This window comes from Alosa sapidissima, chromosome 3 (assembly GCF_018492685.1).
Source record: "Alosa sapidissima isolate fAloSap1 chromosome 3, fAloSap1.pri, whole genome shotgun sequence".
NCBI lineage: Eukaryota > Metazoa > Chordata > Actinopteri > Clupeiformes > Clupeidae > Alosa > Alosa sapidissima.
In genome coordinates, this window is record NC_055959.1 from 20,299,581 (window position 1) to 20,315,797 (window position 16,217).

General features: G+C 41.1%; 1 protein-coding gene across 2 annotated transcripts in view; it reads right to left on the reverse strand.

Moving 5' to 3' along the window:
• Positions 1-13,865: 13,865 nt before the first annotated feature.
• Positions 13,866-16,217, reverse strand: part of LOC121705751 (inward rectifier potassium channel 4) — a 3,570-nt gene continuing 1,218 nt past the window's right edge. Inside the window, exons 2-3 of one of the 2 annotated variants that reach the window (XM_042086953.1) lie at positions 14,532-16,154; positions 13,866-14,376 (exon numbers count right to left, since the gene is read on the reverse strand). In XM_042086953.1, the coding sequence (XP_041942887.1) occupies positions 14,546-16,154 (1,609 nt within the window). In that variant the 3' untranslated portion in view covers positions 13,866-14,376; positions 14,532-14,545. Of the gene's footprint in view, positions 16,155-16,217 lie in introns of both variants that reach the window. The other variant, XM_042086952.1, reaches the window with a different exon arrangement.

Consider the following 16,217-nt stretch of genomic DNA (forward strand, 5'->3'; position numbering starts at 1 on the left):
CACATCTCACAGACGGTGTCTTTCTAAGCCTTTACAAGAGTGCAGTCCAGTTTTTGGTTCATTAGACACACAGGTGTGATGGGATAGATTTACACCTTCAGTTGAGGACACAGAGGAGCATTTTCTCCCTGTTTGCTCCCCACCTCCTAGGGGACCGCTTCCTCTGATTGTATCTTAACTAATGTCCATGTAGAGCTGAGAGTTGGGTTGTGTACTCTTCCCTTGTTTCAGAGACACTCCATTTAGCTTTAGTTTAGGCTGGAAGTCTCAGGACATGTGAGCAGCCATTCTAATTCTTCACCATTCATTACCCAGCTGCAACCCTTGCAGTCCCATCTCTCTCTTTCTCTCTCTCTCTCTCTCTCCCTCCCTCCCTCTCTCTTTCTCTCTCTCTCTCATCCTCACTCTCTTCATTACGCTTCTCTCTCTTTTCTTCTTTGTTGCCTTTTCTCCAGCCATTTATTCCTTCTCCTTAGCCCTCTTCCTGTCACTCTTTCTGTCACTCTCTCCATTCCCTTTCTTTCACTCTTTCAGTCTGCTTGCCTTGCTCTTGGCGGCCACAAAGGCATAAACACTGACTGCAGCTGTGTGAGACATGCAGGGACATTAAGGACAGAGAGAGAGAGCGGAGAAGTCATAGGAGACAAGCACAGGGGAAGATGGAGAGATGATGTCATTGGAGTTTGGTACTGGTCCTGTCTGGTTCAAAACAAAATACCAGCCTTTGGCCATAAACTTACATACATTGTTGTTGTGAGTTACTGCAGACATCTTGGTGCGTGTGTGTGTGTGTGTGTGTGTGTGTGTGTGTGTGTGTGTGTGTGTGTGTGTGTGTGTGTGTGCGTGTGTGTGTGTGTGTGCGTGCGTGAGAGAGAGAGAGAGAGAGAGAGAGAGAGAGAGAGAGAGAGAGTGAGAGTGTGGTGTGTGGTTAGAGTGATTCTGGTTGTGTGTTGTCAGTTCTGATGGTATTCAGGAATCTTAATCTCTGAGTGCATAATAGAGGCAGAGGCAGAGGGACAATGAAATATATTACGGCATAAAGATGGAATGAGATGCAAGGGACGTGGAGCCTGAGTCATTTGCAGTGAAATGCATAAAATGATGCAGAAGCATTCACAAGAGGACAAAAGTGTCTTTATTACTGTGGCTGCGCACTCAGACAAGGGCAAGTTCCCCAAATGTCTTGCCCTTTGACACTGCCTTCATTCCCAGTGGTGTGAATAGACCATGAAGGAAATATAGTCTGATCCTCAACATGGACCACTTTTTACATGATATTATAGTTATTTCAAGGGTTTAAAGTCAAGAGCTCAGACTGGTGGAAAACAATGTATTATATTGCAAAGACTCAAGAGCAGATTGTTCAATGCCAGCTTTTAATGACATAGGCTAGGCTACATCTAATTTTATAAGGCAATTTACAACATTTAAATGTTGTAAACATAATGCCATTTTCACCATTGGCTTCATTAGTTTGGACTTTGAGTCTTGGAGTGTAATCAATGATCTAAAATTCCACAAAAAATGTTTCAATATCCCCACCCTCAAATCAAAAGTCATCAGGCATAACCCCATGTCAGGCCTTTTGACGCAACTGTCACTTACATGAACAAAGCAGAATGAAAGAGGTTCATCTGAGTGAATTTGGGAGGGGGTAGAACAGTGTAACGTTGTGTATGAGGATGTGGGAGCGGGTGTCTGACTGTACCCCTGCTGAATAAGCGGCTGACATCTCCTCTGATAATTACACACACGCTGTGTTCCTCATGACCCCGCATAATTAACACGCCTGAGGCAGGAAAAGAAACTTTGATGGCTGCTTTACTGATGAGTGCAGCTACTCGGGTGCCTGTTGCTCTTTATTGAACCGTACCGCGGTTCCCTTGTTTGGAGGCTTTCTCTGGTAAATTACATCGCAAACAGATCCCCTGCTGCGATTCTTGAGATGGAGACAGGGAACATACTGCTCAAGGGCTGTCATTTGCACCTAATTAGTTTAGGCTAATATAGCTGGCTATTACTGCAGGACTTAACGCCACCTATTATTTACGGTTCTGTAGGGAATTATCTGGCAACATTTCATTGGCCAGATGACTTATTTGCTTGTTGTATTTGCTTGCCCCTATTTTGTAAGTGTAATGTTGTGTAGGCTTATATCACACCATTTGCTGTTGTTGTTGTTATGTAGTTGAACATTTGATCGTTCAAATACACCACAGAGCACATCACATTTTTTCACATTAGCCTATACTTCTGAGCACGGAGAAAATCATGTGTAGCCTAGTTTTATGTCATTCAGGCCGCCTGAGGCCGATATTTTCAAACTGATTCTATCCTCGATTTGACAGGCTGAGTGCATAGGCCTACGGTAGGCTACGGATTCTGATCCAGCCGAGATGAGACCTTACATTTTTGCAGGCAACTTAACAAGAAAAATAGCCTAAAATATAAAACATGAAATTACAGAAATGTGTATAATGTTTGGCCTAATTTTGAAGATGGATAGGCCAATTTTTAAAGACCAAATGAAAATGAAAAACCTCAAGGCCACAGTGAACTTCTCAATTAGTCAGCCTGCATAAACAGGTCACAAATGTTTTAAAACAAAAGTTTTTATTGACTGATCATTTGGTCATCAGTTCATTGATTTGATCATTACTATTGCTTAATTCAGTTTGAATTTAGAAAAGCTCATTTATCAGGATAAATGATTAACGAATGAAAAAGAAATCATGAGGCATACATGTATTAATCAGACATGCTAGAACTAGAACTAGTTTAACAGTCGCCTAATCACAGTTGCCAGAGGAATACTAATCACAGTTGCCAGAGGAAAACGAAGGAAGGCATGCACCCACTGTATGTTTTACTTACAAATAGTCCAAATGATTATTTGGATTGGATTGTAAAATATGGATTTATGTGGCCTAATCTCAAAACTAAAAGCAAAGGTCTGTTTTTACCAGGAATATGGATTTATTTAAGATCACTCAAATCAGATATGATTAAGCAGGAGCTATTCTCAAATCTTTTGAAGTGGATTTCCCCAACTCTCTGCATCAACTTTTGTCTAAATTAAACCATTAATATATTGCTGAAATTTCCCATAACATAAAGCAGAAATATCCCATTGGATTTTTAACTGTCCCGAGCAGTATCTTTTCAATGTTTTTCCTTTCCATCTTTTCAGAAAAGTCTTTTTATTTTATTCAGCAGATAAAAGAGGTTAGTTTAGATGCCTCTTCTCAGTGTAGAACCCTTACTGTCTCTGGCCTGTGGTGTTGCCCTCAGCTTTCCCAGAGTGCATGGCAGCGGATGTGACTGACTGTGGATGTGCCTTCTGGCTGTATAGTTAAAGAGTGTCTGAGTGCTGAGGCATTGGGGCGCATTGTACTATAAACACCATGCTCCTTTAGTTTAAGACATTAGCCTATATTATTTCCACACCATGGTGAACACCATTTAGCTTAATTGTTGTACTCAAATTGATTGAATCAGGTTGAGAGCTGTTGATGAAAAACATTTGGTTTGGATGTCTGTGCAGTCACAGGATTGTGTCAATCAATTCGTTGATTTTTTTGGTGGTAATTCAAATAAAACAGTTATCATCATGCTCCAGGAAAAAAACTTCTTGTGTCAATTCTTAAATGAAAAGAAAAAACACAAACGGAAAGGTTCAAGTTTAACAATTATTCAAGCTGTTTGCTAAGTCTATTGGACTATGTGTGCTGTCAAATTCATCTGACATGCAGCCATAAGCAGACTTAGCCAGGCTGGTATTTTTGTACATCTGACTAAAGCCGAAAGGGTGAGCAACATTTTTAAGATTATATGGTGATCTTGATTACAAAAATATGTCACTTTAAGATGTGCGAAGAACATTTCATACAGAGTAGTATGCCAAGAAACAACTTAGTTGATGTTATTGAGCACCTAACCCATAGCTAACAGATTTCATTTTCACAGATTAAAATGGTCTTTCACAGATTAAAAAGTTCTTTCTTTCTTTCTTTCTTTCTTTCTTTCTTTCTTTTTTTCTTTCTTCAAGTATCTTGTTTAATTGGTATCTTCTTTATTTGTAAGCTGTTAAGACATATGTGTGCCTTAAAACATTTTGATTGGGGAGATTAATGAGATGATTCCTAATGCAATCATGAGATTATTAATTAGGCTATTAGATGTAACTGGTGTGTTTCATGTGAGATATGAGTCAATTGAGGGCCCTCTTGTGTATTTTGCTGGTATTGCTCAATATTTGATGCAGACTCTGAGATGTAGTGTGATCCCCTATCAACATTTAACAATAGCTATTTAATGAATGACACGACTATTTCCTGAGTTCTGGGTCATACATTAAACAGATTTGAGGCTGAACTTTAAGTCATTATTATAAAATAATCAATGGAGAAATTGGAAGAGCACATATTTTTTATTAATTTTATCCATTAAAATTATTATTTAAACCAAATGCTATTGGTTGGGAAGGAGATTTTGGTGCTCATTTGTGGTCGGAGGTGATTGTGCAAGAATCAACACTGGGCACTCATATTTCATGGTCAGTATTGATGCTGAGTCCTCCTACATGGCCTAGAGATTGTCCAGCTTTGTCCAGGCTGGATCTAGCTCTCTCTGAGGTGCCAAGAGGCAGATGCTGCCCACTTCCTCCTCTCGTTCGTTCTCTACATATCTCATCACCGGTCATGTGTTGCATCCTCATACCGTTGGAGTCACTCTTATTTATTCTCAAAGCATCCTTTAACGTCAGAGCACAGTCAACTTAGTTTCTTCAGACCTGTTGGATTGGATTTCTCCATTCTCTGCTTTCCATGAAGCGGGTCTTTCCCATCTCTGAGAACGTGACGCACTGATGTCATCCTGGCAAGATTGTTGTGTACCTCATTCCCTTCCTTCTCTGCATTTCTGCAGATGTTGTTGCCATACAGTGTGTGTGTGTGTGTGTGTGTGTGTGTGTGTGTGTGTGTGTGTGTGTGTGTGTGTGTGTGTGTGTGTTTGTGTGCGTGCATGGAACGGGTAGGTCAGCAAGAGGGAGCAGAGAGACTGGAGACGAGCCGGAGGAAGACGGAGGAGAGAAAGAGAAAAAAAAAAAACGAGTCACTTTCCAATCATGAGTTCTTCTCGGAACATTGAATTAAGCAGCGTGAAAGGGTGGGGGCCTCGGGGGGTCTGAGGGCGGCCGCAGAGATGCCCGAATGAAAGGCCCCGTTGTTGGTGGCCAGGCTGGGGAGATGAAAGGGGAGAGGGAGATGGAGAGTTCGTCGGTGGCAACCCCCTCTCCCATCGCCTCCTCGCCCCGCGGCCCTCCCGCGCTGGGCCCATGTGAGCCTGGGTTCAAACACAGGGCCCCCAGCTGCTCTCGCACAGCCTCTCCGAGCCGTGCTCAGCCGTGCTCAGACACTCACAAAACCTATACACACCACAGATGCACATGTATATACAAACACACACCCATATAGGGATGCAAATATATGTTAACACACACAGATGAACATTATTCTCTTTGACACACATGTGTACACAATCAGTGTAGATACACTCCAATAGAAACTCACATGCTTTTATTTAGGACGAACTCATATTGTTATGTCCATATAAATATTACCTCAACAAAGCAACGCTAAGCATGCTTGAATATGCTGATGCTATACAATACTAGGGAAGGTACATTTTACATGCACAGAGACATGCCCTGATAACAGGTCATCCCCTCACTGGTGTATTGCTTCCGCATTTTCTCACAAACGCAGGTTTATGTCCACATACTTACCCTTTGCTATGCACCAGTAATTATAATAGAATCTTCTAGGTAATGGATGGTTCATTTCTGCCCACTGGAAATGCTTGTCTCCCTGCTGACCAACTGCTATGGCTCTAGAACTGTTGCAGACAAGCACTGACACAGTCTTGAGCAGAAATGACATCAGTCTTAGTGCATTCAAGCACAACAATGCACTCGCTGTCCACACTAGCACCAGAATGGGAAAAATGTGCTGCTACAGCAAGGCATTTATGAGGCTGATAACATTTCCACGCACCACCTCAATGGGGGCGTAATTATTGATTTAATTCGTTTTTGGATGGCATGTTTATCAATGTCATTGAGTCTAGCATTTATTTTAAAATACAAGTTAGTGGAAATTGAGTCGCAGTGGTGGTGGACTGTGGTGTTGACATGCAACTTTGTATAAGAGAGAGTCTTCTGGAGAGACAGCTAACTTGTTTCAGGGCTGCTTAGTTGCACACTTGATTCAACATTGTGCATCAGTCAAACACACACTGAATCAAAGACAGCTCTCATGAAATGATCTGGTTTAACATTTCATGTCATGTCAAATGCCTTTCTACATTATTATGGAATGTGTACGTAGATTAACTGGAATTTAGTCTGTGTGATTGATGGAATAGAACGGAAAAGAGCATTGTACATTTGCTTTGGTTCTACACTGTGAGGTACACAAAAGGAAACACATATGGTGAAATATGCCTAAAAGCTGGGCAGTTTATTCAGGGTTTGCGCGGAAGAAATTCACAGTGATCGTGTGCATTACTAACAACATCTGACAAGTGTGGTGCCTGACATGACCAAAATGCTGCTTGGGGGACACAACAGCAGCAGCTGACAATAACAGCAGAATATTACGTAAAAGTCATAATCTCAGTCATGACATTTGAATGTCTTTGTTTTATCTTAAGACAAGCCATAGCTACCCTTAGAAGCGTTTTCTTCCTCTTTGTTTTGCTATTGTATTGTTTCCTTTGGGGAAAAATAGAAACATTGTGTCAAGCAGGCGTTTCTATTTCATGCCAAAATTCTAATGAATTTAGACTGTTTTTTTTGTACTCATTCTGTGTTCTTTGAAGAAAATATGCAAAGATGTTCCTCACTGTTATCATCAACTGGTGATCTAGCATACCTGATTTCTCTTGGTAAATATGTAATTTAATTTAACTTGACCTAATTAACTATGTCAGACTTATAGAGCTTCCATATTTGTTTCTTTAAAGATAAAGTTATGAATGAACGGATGGCATCACTAAATATGCAGTTGGCCTCTGTATATGTCTGGGATCTCATTATAACCAGTCATTTCCTAATGTAGAAACCTTCTTCCTCCTTCCTATAGGCTAGGCCTTCCAAGGAACTTGTGAGGAATTTCCCTGTTATTTACTTTCACGTACAATATTGACTCAAATGAGATGTTATTCAACTGTAATGTGTTTGACCAGTGGGTGAGACACAGGGGCAGGTAAACAGGGAGGAGCGTTCCACATTCGGTCAGTTCAGCCTCCCCCTTCACCTGAAAGTATGTGGGGAATCTGAAACCGTATACGTGTGGTGTCTCACCTGAGAGGAGAGGAGAGGGGTAGAAGGGGGTAGGAGACCCACAGGAGAGGGACAGCCACGGACAGAAAGCTGGGTGGATTATAGTGGACCTGATCAGTATAAGCTTTGTAAGCATTACGGGATGGCAATAAAATAAAAACTTTAAACCACATAGACAGACAAAAAAGAGTGGAGAACATGAGAGAAAGAGAGAGAGAGAGAGAGAGAGAGAGAGAGAGAGAGAGAGATGTCACTGCAGCCGCCCACAGCTGCAGAATTAATGGGTGAGCTGGGGGTATTTTGGGGCACTTTAGGGCTGGAGGATAGATGAAGGAATGAGGGACATGTCACAGACATGAATCACTGGGATCACAGAGCAACAAAGAGCAGGAAAAAGTGATGGAGGGTCGTCAGGATCAGTCAGGGAGCAGTGCTGAACGGGACCACAACAGGAAGCCACCGACCAGTCATGGACCCAAGGCAGAGAGACGGGTGAGGGGTGAAGACTAACAGGAAAGAAGACAAGAAAGAGAGAGAGAGAGAGAGAGAGAGATGGAAAAGGGGTGAGTGATGGAGGCAAACCCAGCCCATAATTAGCACTGCAGTGGGCAGTTATGGGTCACACAATGAATCTCTGTTGACTACAGGCATTTCACAGCAGAAACAATGCACAATAGAATCACTATGGACCCCCTCCCTCCCAACCACCACCACCCATAATGGCCATCATGTTGCCTCCCCCATATCCCCCCTCTTTTTACCAGCCCACAAACCGAGCCCACCAACTAATAAAGCTGATAGCCTGAAGGGCTTGGGCTGTGAATTGGCTCCCCTGCGACCAAAACCTTTTTATCTGTCTGGTGAAATGTCCCAGCTCTTTTCCAAAGGTTAAAAAGTCTAACTTCATCCCATTTTCAAAGATAGTATCAAAACATGGATCGTGTGAGTGCCCCTGTAAAAAGGATAGGGTGGGGTGAGGGGGTAGGTTGTTTAGAACTATGGAGGAGAAAAGGGAAATGGCTTATTAAACCAAAATGGAGGATGATATTTTAACTTCATTAAAATTAAATGGCCTGTGTGATTTAATTATGGAATAGGAGCTCAAAAAAATGTAAGAGTTTATCCCTCTTTATTTTAAGAGAAGGGGTTTTCCTGTCTCCGTAATGGTGATTTGGGCATGTCCGACGCAATGTTTTCCAATTTAGCCATCACGTGACTTCTGCGAGGTCCAGTTGTGTCTGGATGGGACCTTTGTCATGAGTCGTGTGTCAGCATTCTTCATACATTCTGGGTGATTTGTGAACATGTCACTTCATGTTCAGCTCTAAATCAATACGGTAAATTACAGCATGGTTACCCGGAATGATGCAACGACATCTGGAGCTGTGGACATTTTCTTGTCGATATTGAAATGTTTTTGTTTGTTGTTTTTTTGTTGTCTAATAGTGGCACCCAACCAAAGTTGTATCAGCTTACTATATTTGCAGAAATATGACCACTGCATATTTCCAGAGTCTCAGAGTCAATTTCCCTATCAGCTGTGGATCAATTCAACACAGGAAAATGTGATTACTTTAGTAGTTCATTCATTCATTTTTTTTTTCATTTCTTCTAAAGGGCAAAAAGTCATCATTTTGAGATCACACAAAGTCTTGACTCATACATTACTATGTTTCCATGAGGTTTTCTAAAGGTTGTACAAAGGTTTTATGAAATACATAAAAACACTGCTTAAAAGTAAAACTGTATAAATGTGGCTTCTTTTTCATTTGATGCAATGCCTGATTATTATTTAAAATACAAAATTCTACATACAATTAAAGTTACAATACAATTTGGACTATTTATAACAACTTGACAGTCTAAATGTTACTGGAGAGGTTTGCTTCAAATGTGAGATATAGAAGCCAGAAGCAGGCAAGACTTACAAGTTTTTGAGGATTTGGTTCTAATTACTCTTTTTATTTGAATCATATGACCATCCTCTGTCATTCCAGTTATCTGATAGAGATATTTTGAATAGTTACGGGAAAGGACAAAACAGACAAAGAAGAAAAACACAATATGTCACTTCATGTCTTGATTTCAAGCAGTTCTGCCCCCTGTAAGCACTGAACTCCTAATGGATGGCTTCACAACTCTCATGCATCAGTTCGGAACAGTTACAGTTTTTCTCAGTCGCTTTGGTGCTTTTCTTACATCACTATTTACATTTGCACAGCAGTTAGTGCATTTCTCAAAACAATTAGTGCAACCTGCAAAACCTAGTGGATAACCTGCAAAAGCACATCACTTGCTCAAAATTGATAGTCCATTCCTCAAAAGTAAGTATTTATGTCAATGAAACTACCAGTGTCATCAAAATGAGAAGTCTTGACACCATCGTTTATGAACAAGATAGTCAAATGGCTTTGTCATGTTTTCATTATGGCAGTTTATTCTCTCAGTGTTTTCCCATGCAAAAAAGGTCAGAACTCGGTGACACTACCTGAACATGCTCAAGACAGCACTATACAGTATGTGTACAGCCGTTTGAAAACTACAGTAAAGTTAGAAATTGCTGTAGTTAGGAGAGTAAGTGAGTACAAGACACTGAATATGTACGTTTCACATTTTTACTGTATATGCTCTTTGCAATTCTACAGCATTGTGACAGAATTTGATAACTAGTTCACCAATTTTGTATGTAATGACTCAAGCAATGAAATGAAGACTAGTTTTATTGGGAACGACTATTCAGCATTCATAAGTATAGTTCATTTTGACTGACAAGACAAAGCAACTGATACATGTCCAAAAGCATTTGCAATTTGTTCAGAGGAAGGAGAAATTGCTACTATGATGTGCACAAATGACTAAATGTTGTGGAGGTTGAACTAATAGTCATGAGAATTTTCATTCTGATCTGAGAAAAGCACCAAAGCGACTGAGAAAAACTGTAATTAAATTATGGAGAGTTCTCCATAACTGTGTTTGGTGGGCAGACCATGTTTGAGAGGCTGCACTTGTACTGAGGTACAGCAGTACTGCCTGCTTTCTCTTATATTTTTGCCTCATCTTGCCCATCTCCCTCTTTCCCCGGGATTGAAATGAGCTTGGGGTCTTCAGTGGGAGGTCACCAGATGTCAACCGTGACAGCTAAGATCAGAGCTTTCAGCCCCAACCCACGACCACCCCTTCTTTTCAACTTTTATCACCAACATCAACTCTGAACATTTAATGGGATGGTCTGCTCACAAACGTTCTAGTTTTAAATAAGTCGAGAAAACACACTAAGACGCGCACACATACACACACACACACACACACACACACACACACACACACACACACACACACACACACACACACACATACACACATACACACACATAATATTTCCAAATGTTTCCAAACTATTGGGAACATTTAAGTGCATTTGTGTTCATGGTAAAGCCAACTATATACCCATGTTGTATTGTGAATAAAATGACTTTCTTCCTCTCCCCATAACAGGTGACAAGGGTGTGAAGAAAACACTAGATCATCAAAAAACAAGCTGAGAAAACTAAAATGGATGGATGAGTGATATCTCATTTGTAATACAAAGCATCTCAAAAAAATAGAATATCATGGAAAAGTTATTTTGTTCCCTGCGATTTATTTCAAAAAGTGAAACTTTCATATAACCTACATTCACACATATGGTGAAATATTTCAAGCCTTCTTTTTGTTTTAATCTTGATTATTCTAATGTTGATGATTACTCTACATCTCATGGAAATCAAAAATCCAGAATCTCAAAATAGTAGAATAGAGAATGTATGATAAAAAATATGTCGACATGAGATCTGCTCTAATCTGCTCTAATCAGCTAATTAAGTCAAAACACCAGCAATGATTTCCCGAGCCTTTAATCTCTCTGTCTATGCATGGCAATGGACTTTTACATGATTTTTTGAGATGCACCTATACATGGAACCAAAGCCACACAATAATCCAGCACATTATTCACTGTTTCAAAGTAATGGGGATGTACACGCATTAGAGGGGCATACTACTGTTGATGAAAACCAAATGCTGCTTAACACAAAATATAACACATCAGACTTTCACAGAGTTTTCAGTAGGCTCCATTTCTCCTACGGTTTTATCCAAGGCTCCCCATATCTGAAAGACTAAAGCTGAATTATGAAGTCGACCACTAGAGGGGGTATGTGTTCTAGAGGCGTGAGTGAGGGAAGAGGGGTAAAGCTTGATTGGAATGTCTTTAGAGCCATCTGGTGGCAACCAAAGGGACAGCAGGGAAAATCATCACATGCCCACTCATGGCCTCCCTAGCTATCTTGATTAAATATTTTCATACAGGAAGATATAACAGGAATAACATACTTTTGATAACTTATGACAAGACTTATGCAATCACTCATGATAGAGGATTGCAGTTTTGCTCTAAGCTTCTTTGTTCCCGGCTTACCTGAAACATAAAAACCTCTGTAAAATGGTCTCACTGAGGGGTCTGTAGGCTAGTTTGTGTTTTGTTTCTGTTCAATGTGTGTGTAAATGTGTTACATAATGGATTGTGATTTGCATCACCCGAGGCGATGTTATCGATGGTGAAGCACTTTGTTCAAACTGACTGACCAATACAATTAGTCATTTCCATTATCTTGTTCGTGCACATGCCAAAATGGACTCTGTAAAGGAAAATGGGAGGAAACAACCAGGAGAGCCTAAAATTGTTTCCATTCATTGTAACTCATTATAATAAACTATTTTTGCTGATATTGTAAGGAGTTTAGTTAGGAGTATAGAAACATTTATTGACAAAGCACTAAGGGAAATGTGTGTTTACAAATGCAAGTCACCAAACAGTTTTTAAACATTCCAATATTAAATATTTATTGTCATATTTCATATCAGACGATATAAGTACATAAGGAATAAAGTGCTTACAAGTATTTTGTAATCATTCTTCAAGTCATACACTTTTCAAATTATTGCCAGGTCATTGTTGAGTAACTTTTGGTTTGAGGATGTTACTCCATGCATGGATTTCACTGGTACACTAATGGTCGAGTATTAAAGCAAGAAAACACAGTTTACATATTTCCTGAAAAAAAAAGCAAAATAACAGCTTTAATTCAATTGTTTCATTCTTATCTAAAAGTTAAACGTTTAGTCCAACTGTTATTCATCCATTGATTGGGAGTTTGATCCTCCCTCTCCCTCCCCCCTAAACAAAACATCAGAAACCAAGTCATAACAGATCAGATGTAGTAAGGTGGTATATGTGTTGCCTGCTCTTCAGTTTATACAAGTATTTTTGTCATGAACTCATTTCTAATGCATGTTAACTTCTCTTGGTTGAAGCAAACACACTCCACTGCAGGCCACCAATATCTGAACAAAAAGGGAGACCAATTAAAAAACAACCAAATAAATAAATACACAGCAAATACCTAAAGTTTGGGTGTTAAAATGTTACGTTCTCAAATTAATTCTATAAGCCTTACAGCTGAAATTTAAGATGTTTTTATACATGTTAAATTCTGGTCACTCACTCAAATACTGAAAAACATTTTTTTTTTCAGGTGCAAAAGCAAAAACGTGAAACTGATTCAAGAAATATCGAATATTCAAAATATCTGTCCAAAGAAATGAATAAGTGTTAATAAGTAATTAAGAAGTGAACTCACTGAGAAATGAGCATAACATGAGCAAAACCGATTTTCTCATTTTAACAGTAATAAGCCTGTTTCTCCCAACAACAGTGCAACATCAGAGAATTGCCATTTTCATCAGTACAAAAATAAAACAAACAAAATTCAGTCACAGACTGCATTACCCCCATCTGTCTAGACATGGCTGTGTCCAAGTACATTCTTCAACAGAATTAGACTCCTCACTAAATACAGACATAGTAAAACATAGTAAAAACAATTAGACATTGAGCAAAGACCTTAAAGTAATCATATAGACAAAATTGTTTTGATTGTGTAAATTAATCAAAAGTGTCCTGCCCTTGCTTTTCCTCATCTAAACAAAGCTTTCACCTTCCATCTTGAAATATCAAAAGGATATCTTTCTTAAGTAATATACTACTACACTGAATCTCTTTGACTGAGCCCAGCTGCTTTCAGATGGTCTGTTTAAGGTTTGTTTTTGTTTTTTTGTTCACACATATGGGCTTTTATCCACAGACACATAACAACAGTCACCAGAGACATTTTGAGAGCTAAGTAGTTGCAATTAAAGAATAATTCCTGTAAAGAAAAAACTGTTTTTTTTTTTCAGGAAGACACTGCCCATGGTGTCAACCATGTTTTTTTTTATAACATCAAGAAATCAGAGATTGTTATTTAAATGTAGTCAGTCTGAAAGAAACACAACTGGAAAACAATGTCTACAGGCTTGTCGAATTGTTTTAGCTGTTAGAATCAGCAAATGCTCTCTTTCTCTCTTTGTCTCTCATCTATATGATAAAAGTCCAGGTTGAAATGGTTGTTTATCTCCTCTCACAGAAGGAGTGATTCATATCTTGTATCGTATGTCATGATCTCTCTTTTGCTTGTGCAGAACAAAACAAAGAAGATCAGAACGAATTACTCCAAGCAAATACCATAAATAGATCTTAATACAGTACTTACCAGCTGTGGAGACACAGCATTAAGTATTGACAGATCAATGTCTTTTTAAAACTACCCTGAGTATCTTCTCTGAAGATCTACCTTCAAGTGCAAAATGTCCTCATTTGGTTTTGTGTAACATTTCCTCCATATTCATGCCTTGACAACTCATTTACCTTGACCTTTAGGTGACTGAGTCATCGCCATGGCTGCCTGCCTTCACCACAGAACCACGTCTCTTCATCTAAGGTGGCTATTCACCTCTTCATATGAAGGGAGAAGATGAGACCCGGGGAGTCTGCAATCGTATCATGGTTTCCTTCAACTGTGAAGTGAATCACTCCTAAGATTCAAGCATGTACACTGAAGGACTCAACAATTCCACAACTCCACAACTCAAGACAAGGTTTGTCTTTTCTGTTTGTCCTACAGTGTTGAGAAAAAAGAAAATGTGCAAACTGTCACAAGAGCTACCTCCTCACTCCTAAAAGTGTGGAGTTTGCTTTCTTAAATTCTAGAGTCTTGAGGTCAGGAAGATTTGTGTTGGGATTGGAATTAGTCTGGGGTAGGGTGAACTTTACCGTCTGTTAAGACCTCAGAATTCTGGCTCACTTTTGTATGTTACAGGATCAAGAGGGATGGAAGTCTGGAGAATGTCAAACTCTATCTGATTGTCTGTGTCTAAAAGCGTGTTGTTGCCAGATGTCGTTGATCCTGTCTCCTGAAACATCTTCTGGAAGTCTTTGGATATGGCAATCCTATCAGTCTCAGAGTCTCCAACATCTACCACCAGCTGGTTTGGCTGTTCCGCCTCCTCCTCCTCCTCCTCTTCCTCCCCAGCAATGCAAAGGGCCACCTCGTTCTCGTAGCAGAAGGCGCTGGGGGAATGGGGCATCAGAAAGTTCTGGGTGGCTGCTTGGCTAACAGGGGACACAGAGCGGGAGGAGGCTGAGGAGCGGTGCCCAGCAGTCTCGCTGAGCTCCTTGGCGCTGCAGTGTGGCGTGGAGGAAACCTCGTAGGTTTTGTGGAACCGTGCGTAGTCCACCTGGTAGCGGTCTCGGTCCTCAAATATCACCGGCTCAAACCGATGGCCCCAGAGGATCTCCTTTGACAGGTAGGAGCTACGGCACTGGGTGGTCATGGCCGTAGCCTCCACCATGCCCTCTAGGATGACCACGATCTCAAACTCGTCTGACTCCAGGTCGGCCCGGCTCATGCCATAGAGCGGGCTGTCCTCATCGATCTCGTGGACTATCACAAGAGGCGACACGAGAAACAGCCGGTCTATTCCCGTGTCATAGCCCACGTTGAGGTCAGTCTGCTCCAGAGGGATGAACTCCCCCTCGGTGGTCACGTAGGGCCTGATGAGCTGGGCCCGAACATGGGCCTCCACAATGTGGCTCCGGCGCAGGTTTCCCACACGCCACATGAGGCACAGCTTGCCGTCGCGGAGGGCGATGACGGCGTTGTTGGAGAACATCAGCGTCTGGTTCCTCTTCTTAGGCCGCGCCATCTTTGCCATGATGGTACCGATCATGAAGGAGTCTATGATACAGCCCAATATGGACTGAACCACCACTGTCACAACAGCCAACGGGCACTCTTCAGTCACACAACGCCACCCATAGCCAATCGTGGTCTGTGTTTCAATGGAAAACAAAAAGGCCCCAACAAACCCTTCCACATGCAAGAGGCAGGGCTTCCACTCTTTCTGCTCAACAGCCCTTCCCCCAACACCAGACCCCAACCCACCCCCAACCCCTGAGCCTGGAGTCGAGACCATTCTCAGGTGCTCATCAAAGTCTCCATGGGCCAAAGACACTAAGTAGAAGATCACTCCAAAAACGAACCAGGAGACCAGGAATGTGGAGCAGAAGATGAGGAACAGGTACCTCCAGCGGATGTCCACACAGGTGGTGAAAATGTCTGCCAGGTAGCGTCGGGGCTTGTCCTCCATGTTGGAGAACATCACATTGCACTGGCCGTTCTTCTTGACGAAGCGGCTCCTGAGCTGGTTGGCACCGGTGGTCAGGATCTTGCCATTGTAGGGACTCCCCATGCCTCGGCCACCCAGGCCCCCTCCACCCCCTAAGACATCCGATCCCCCTGGCGAGAGCAAGTTACGGTTCGGGGTGCTGTTACCATTGTGAAGGCCGAGAGTGGATATTTTTAGCCCATCCTCATCTGGCAGTACAATGCAGTACCTAAAGATACATACATTGAAGATACGTTTAGAACAAAATAGAGGAATGGTTCAAACATAAAAG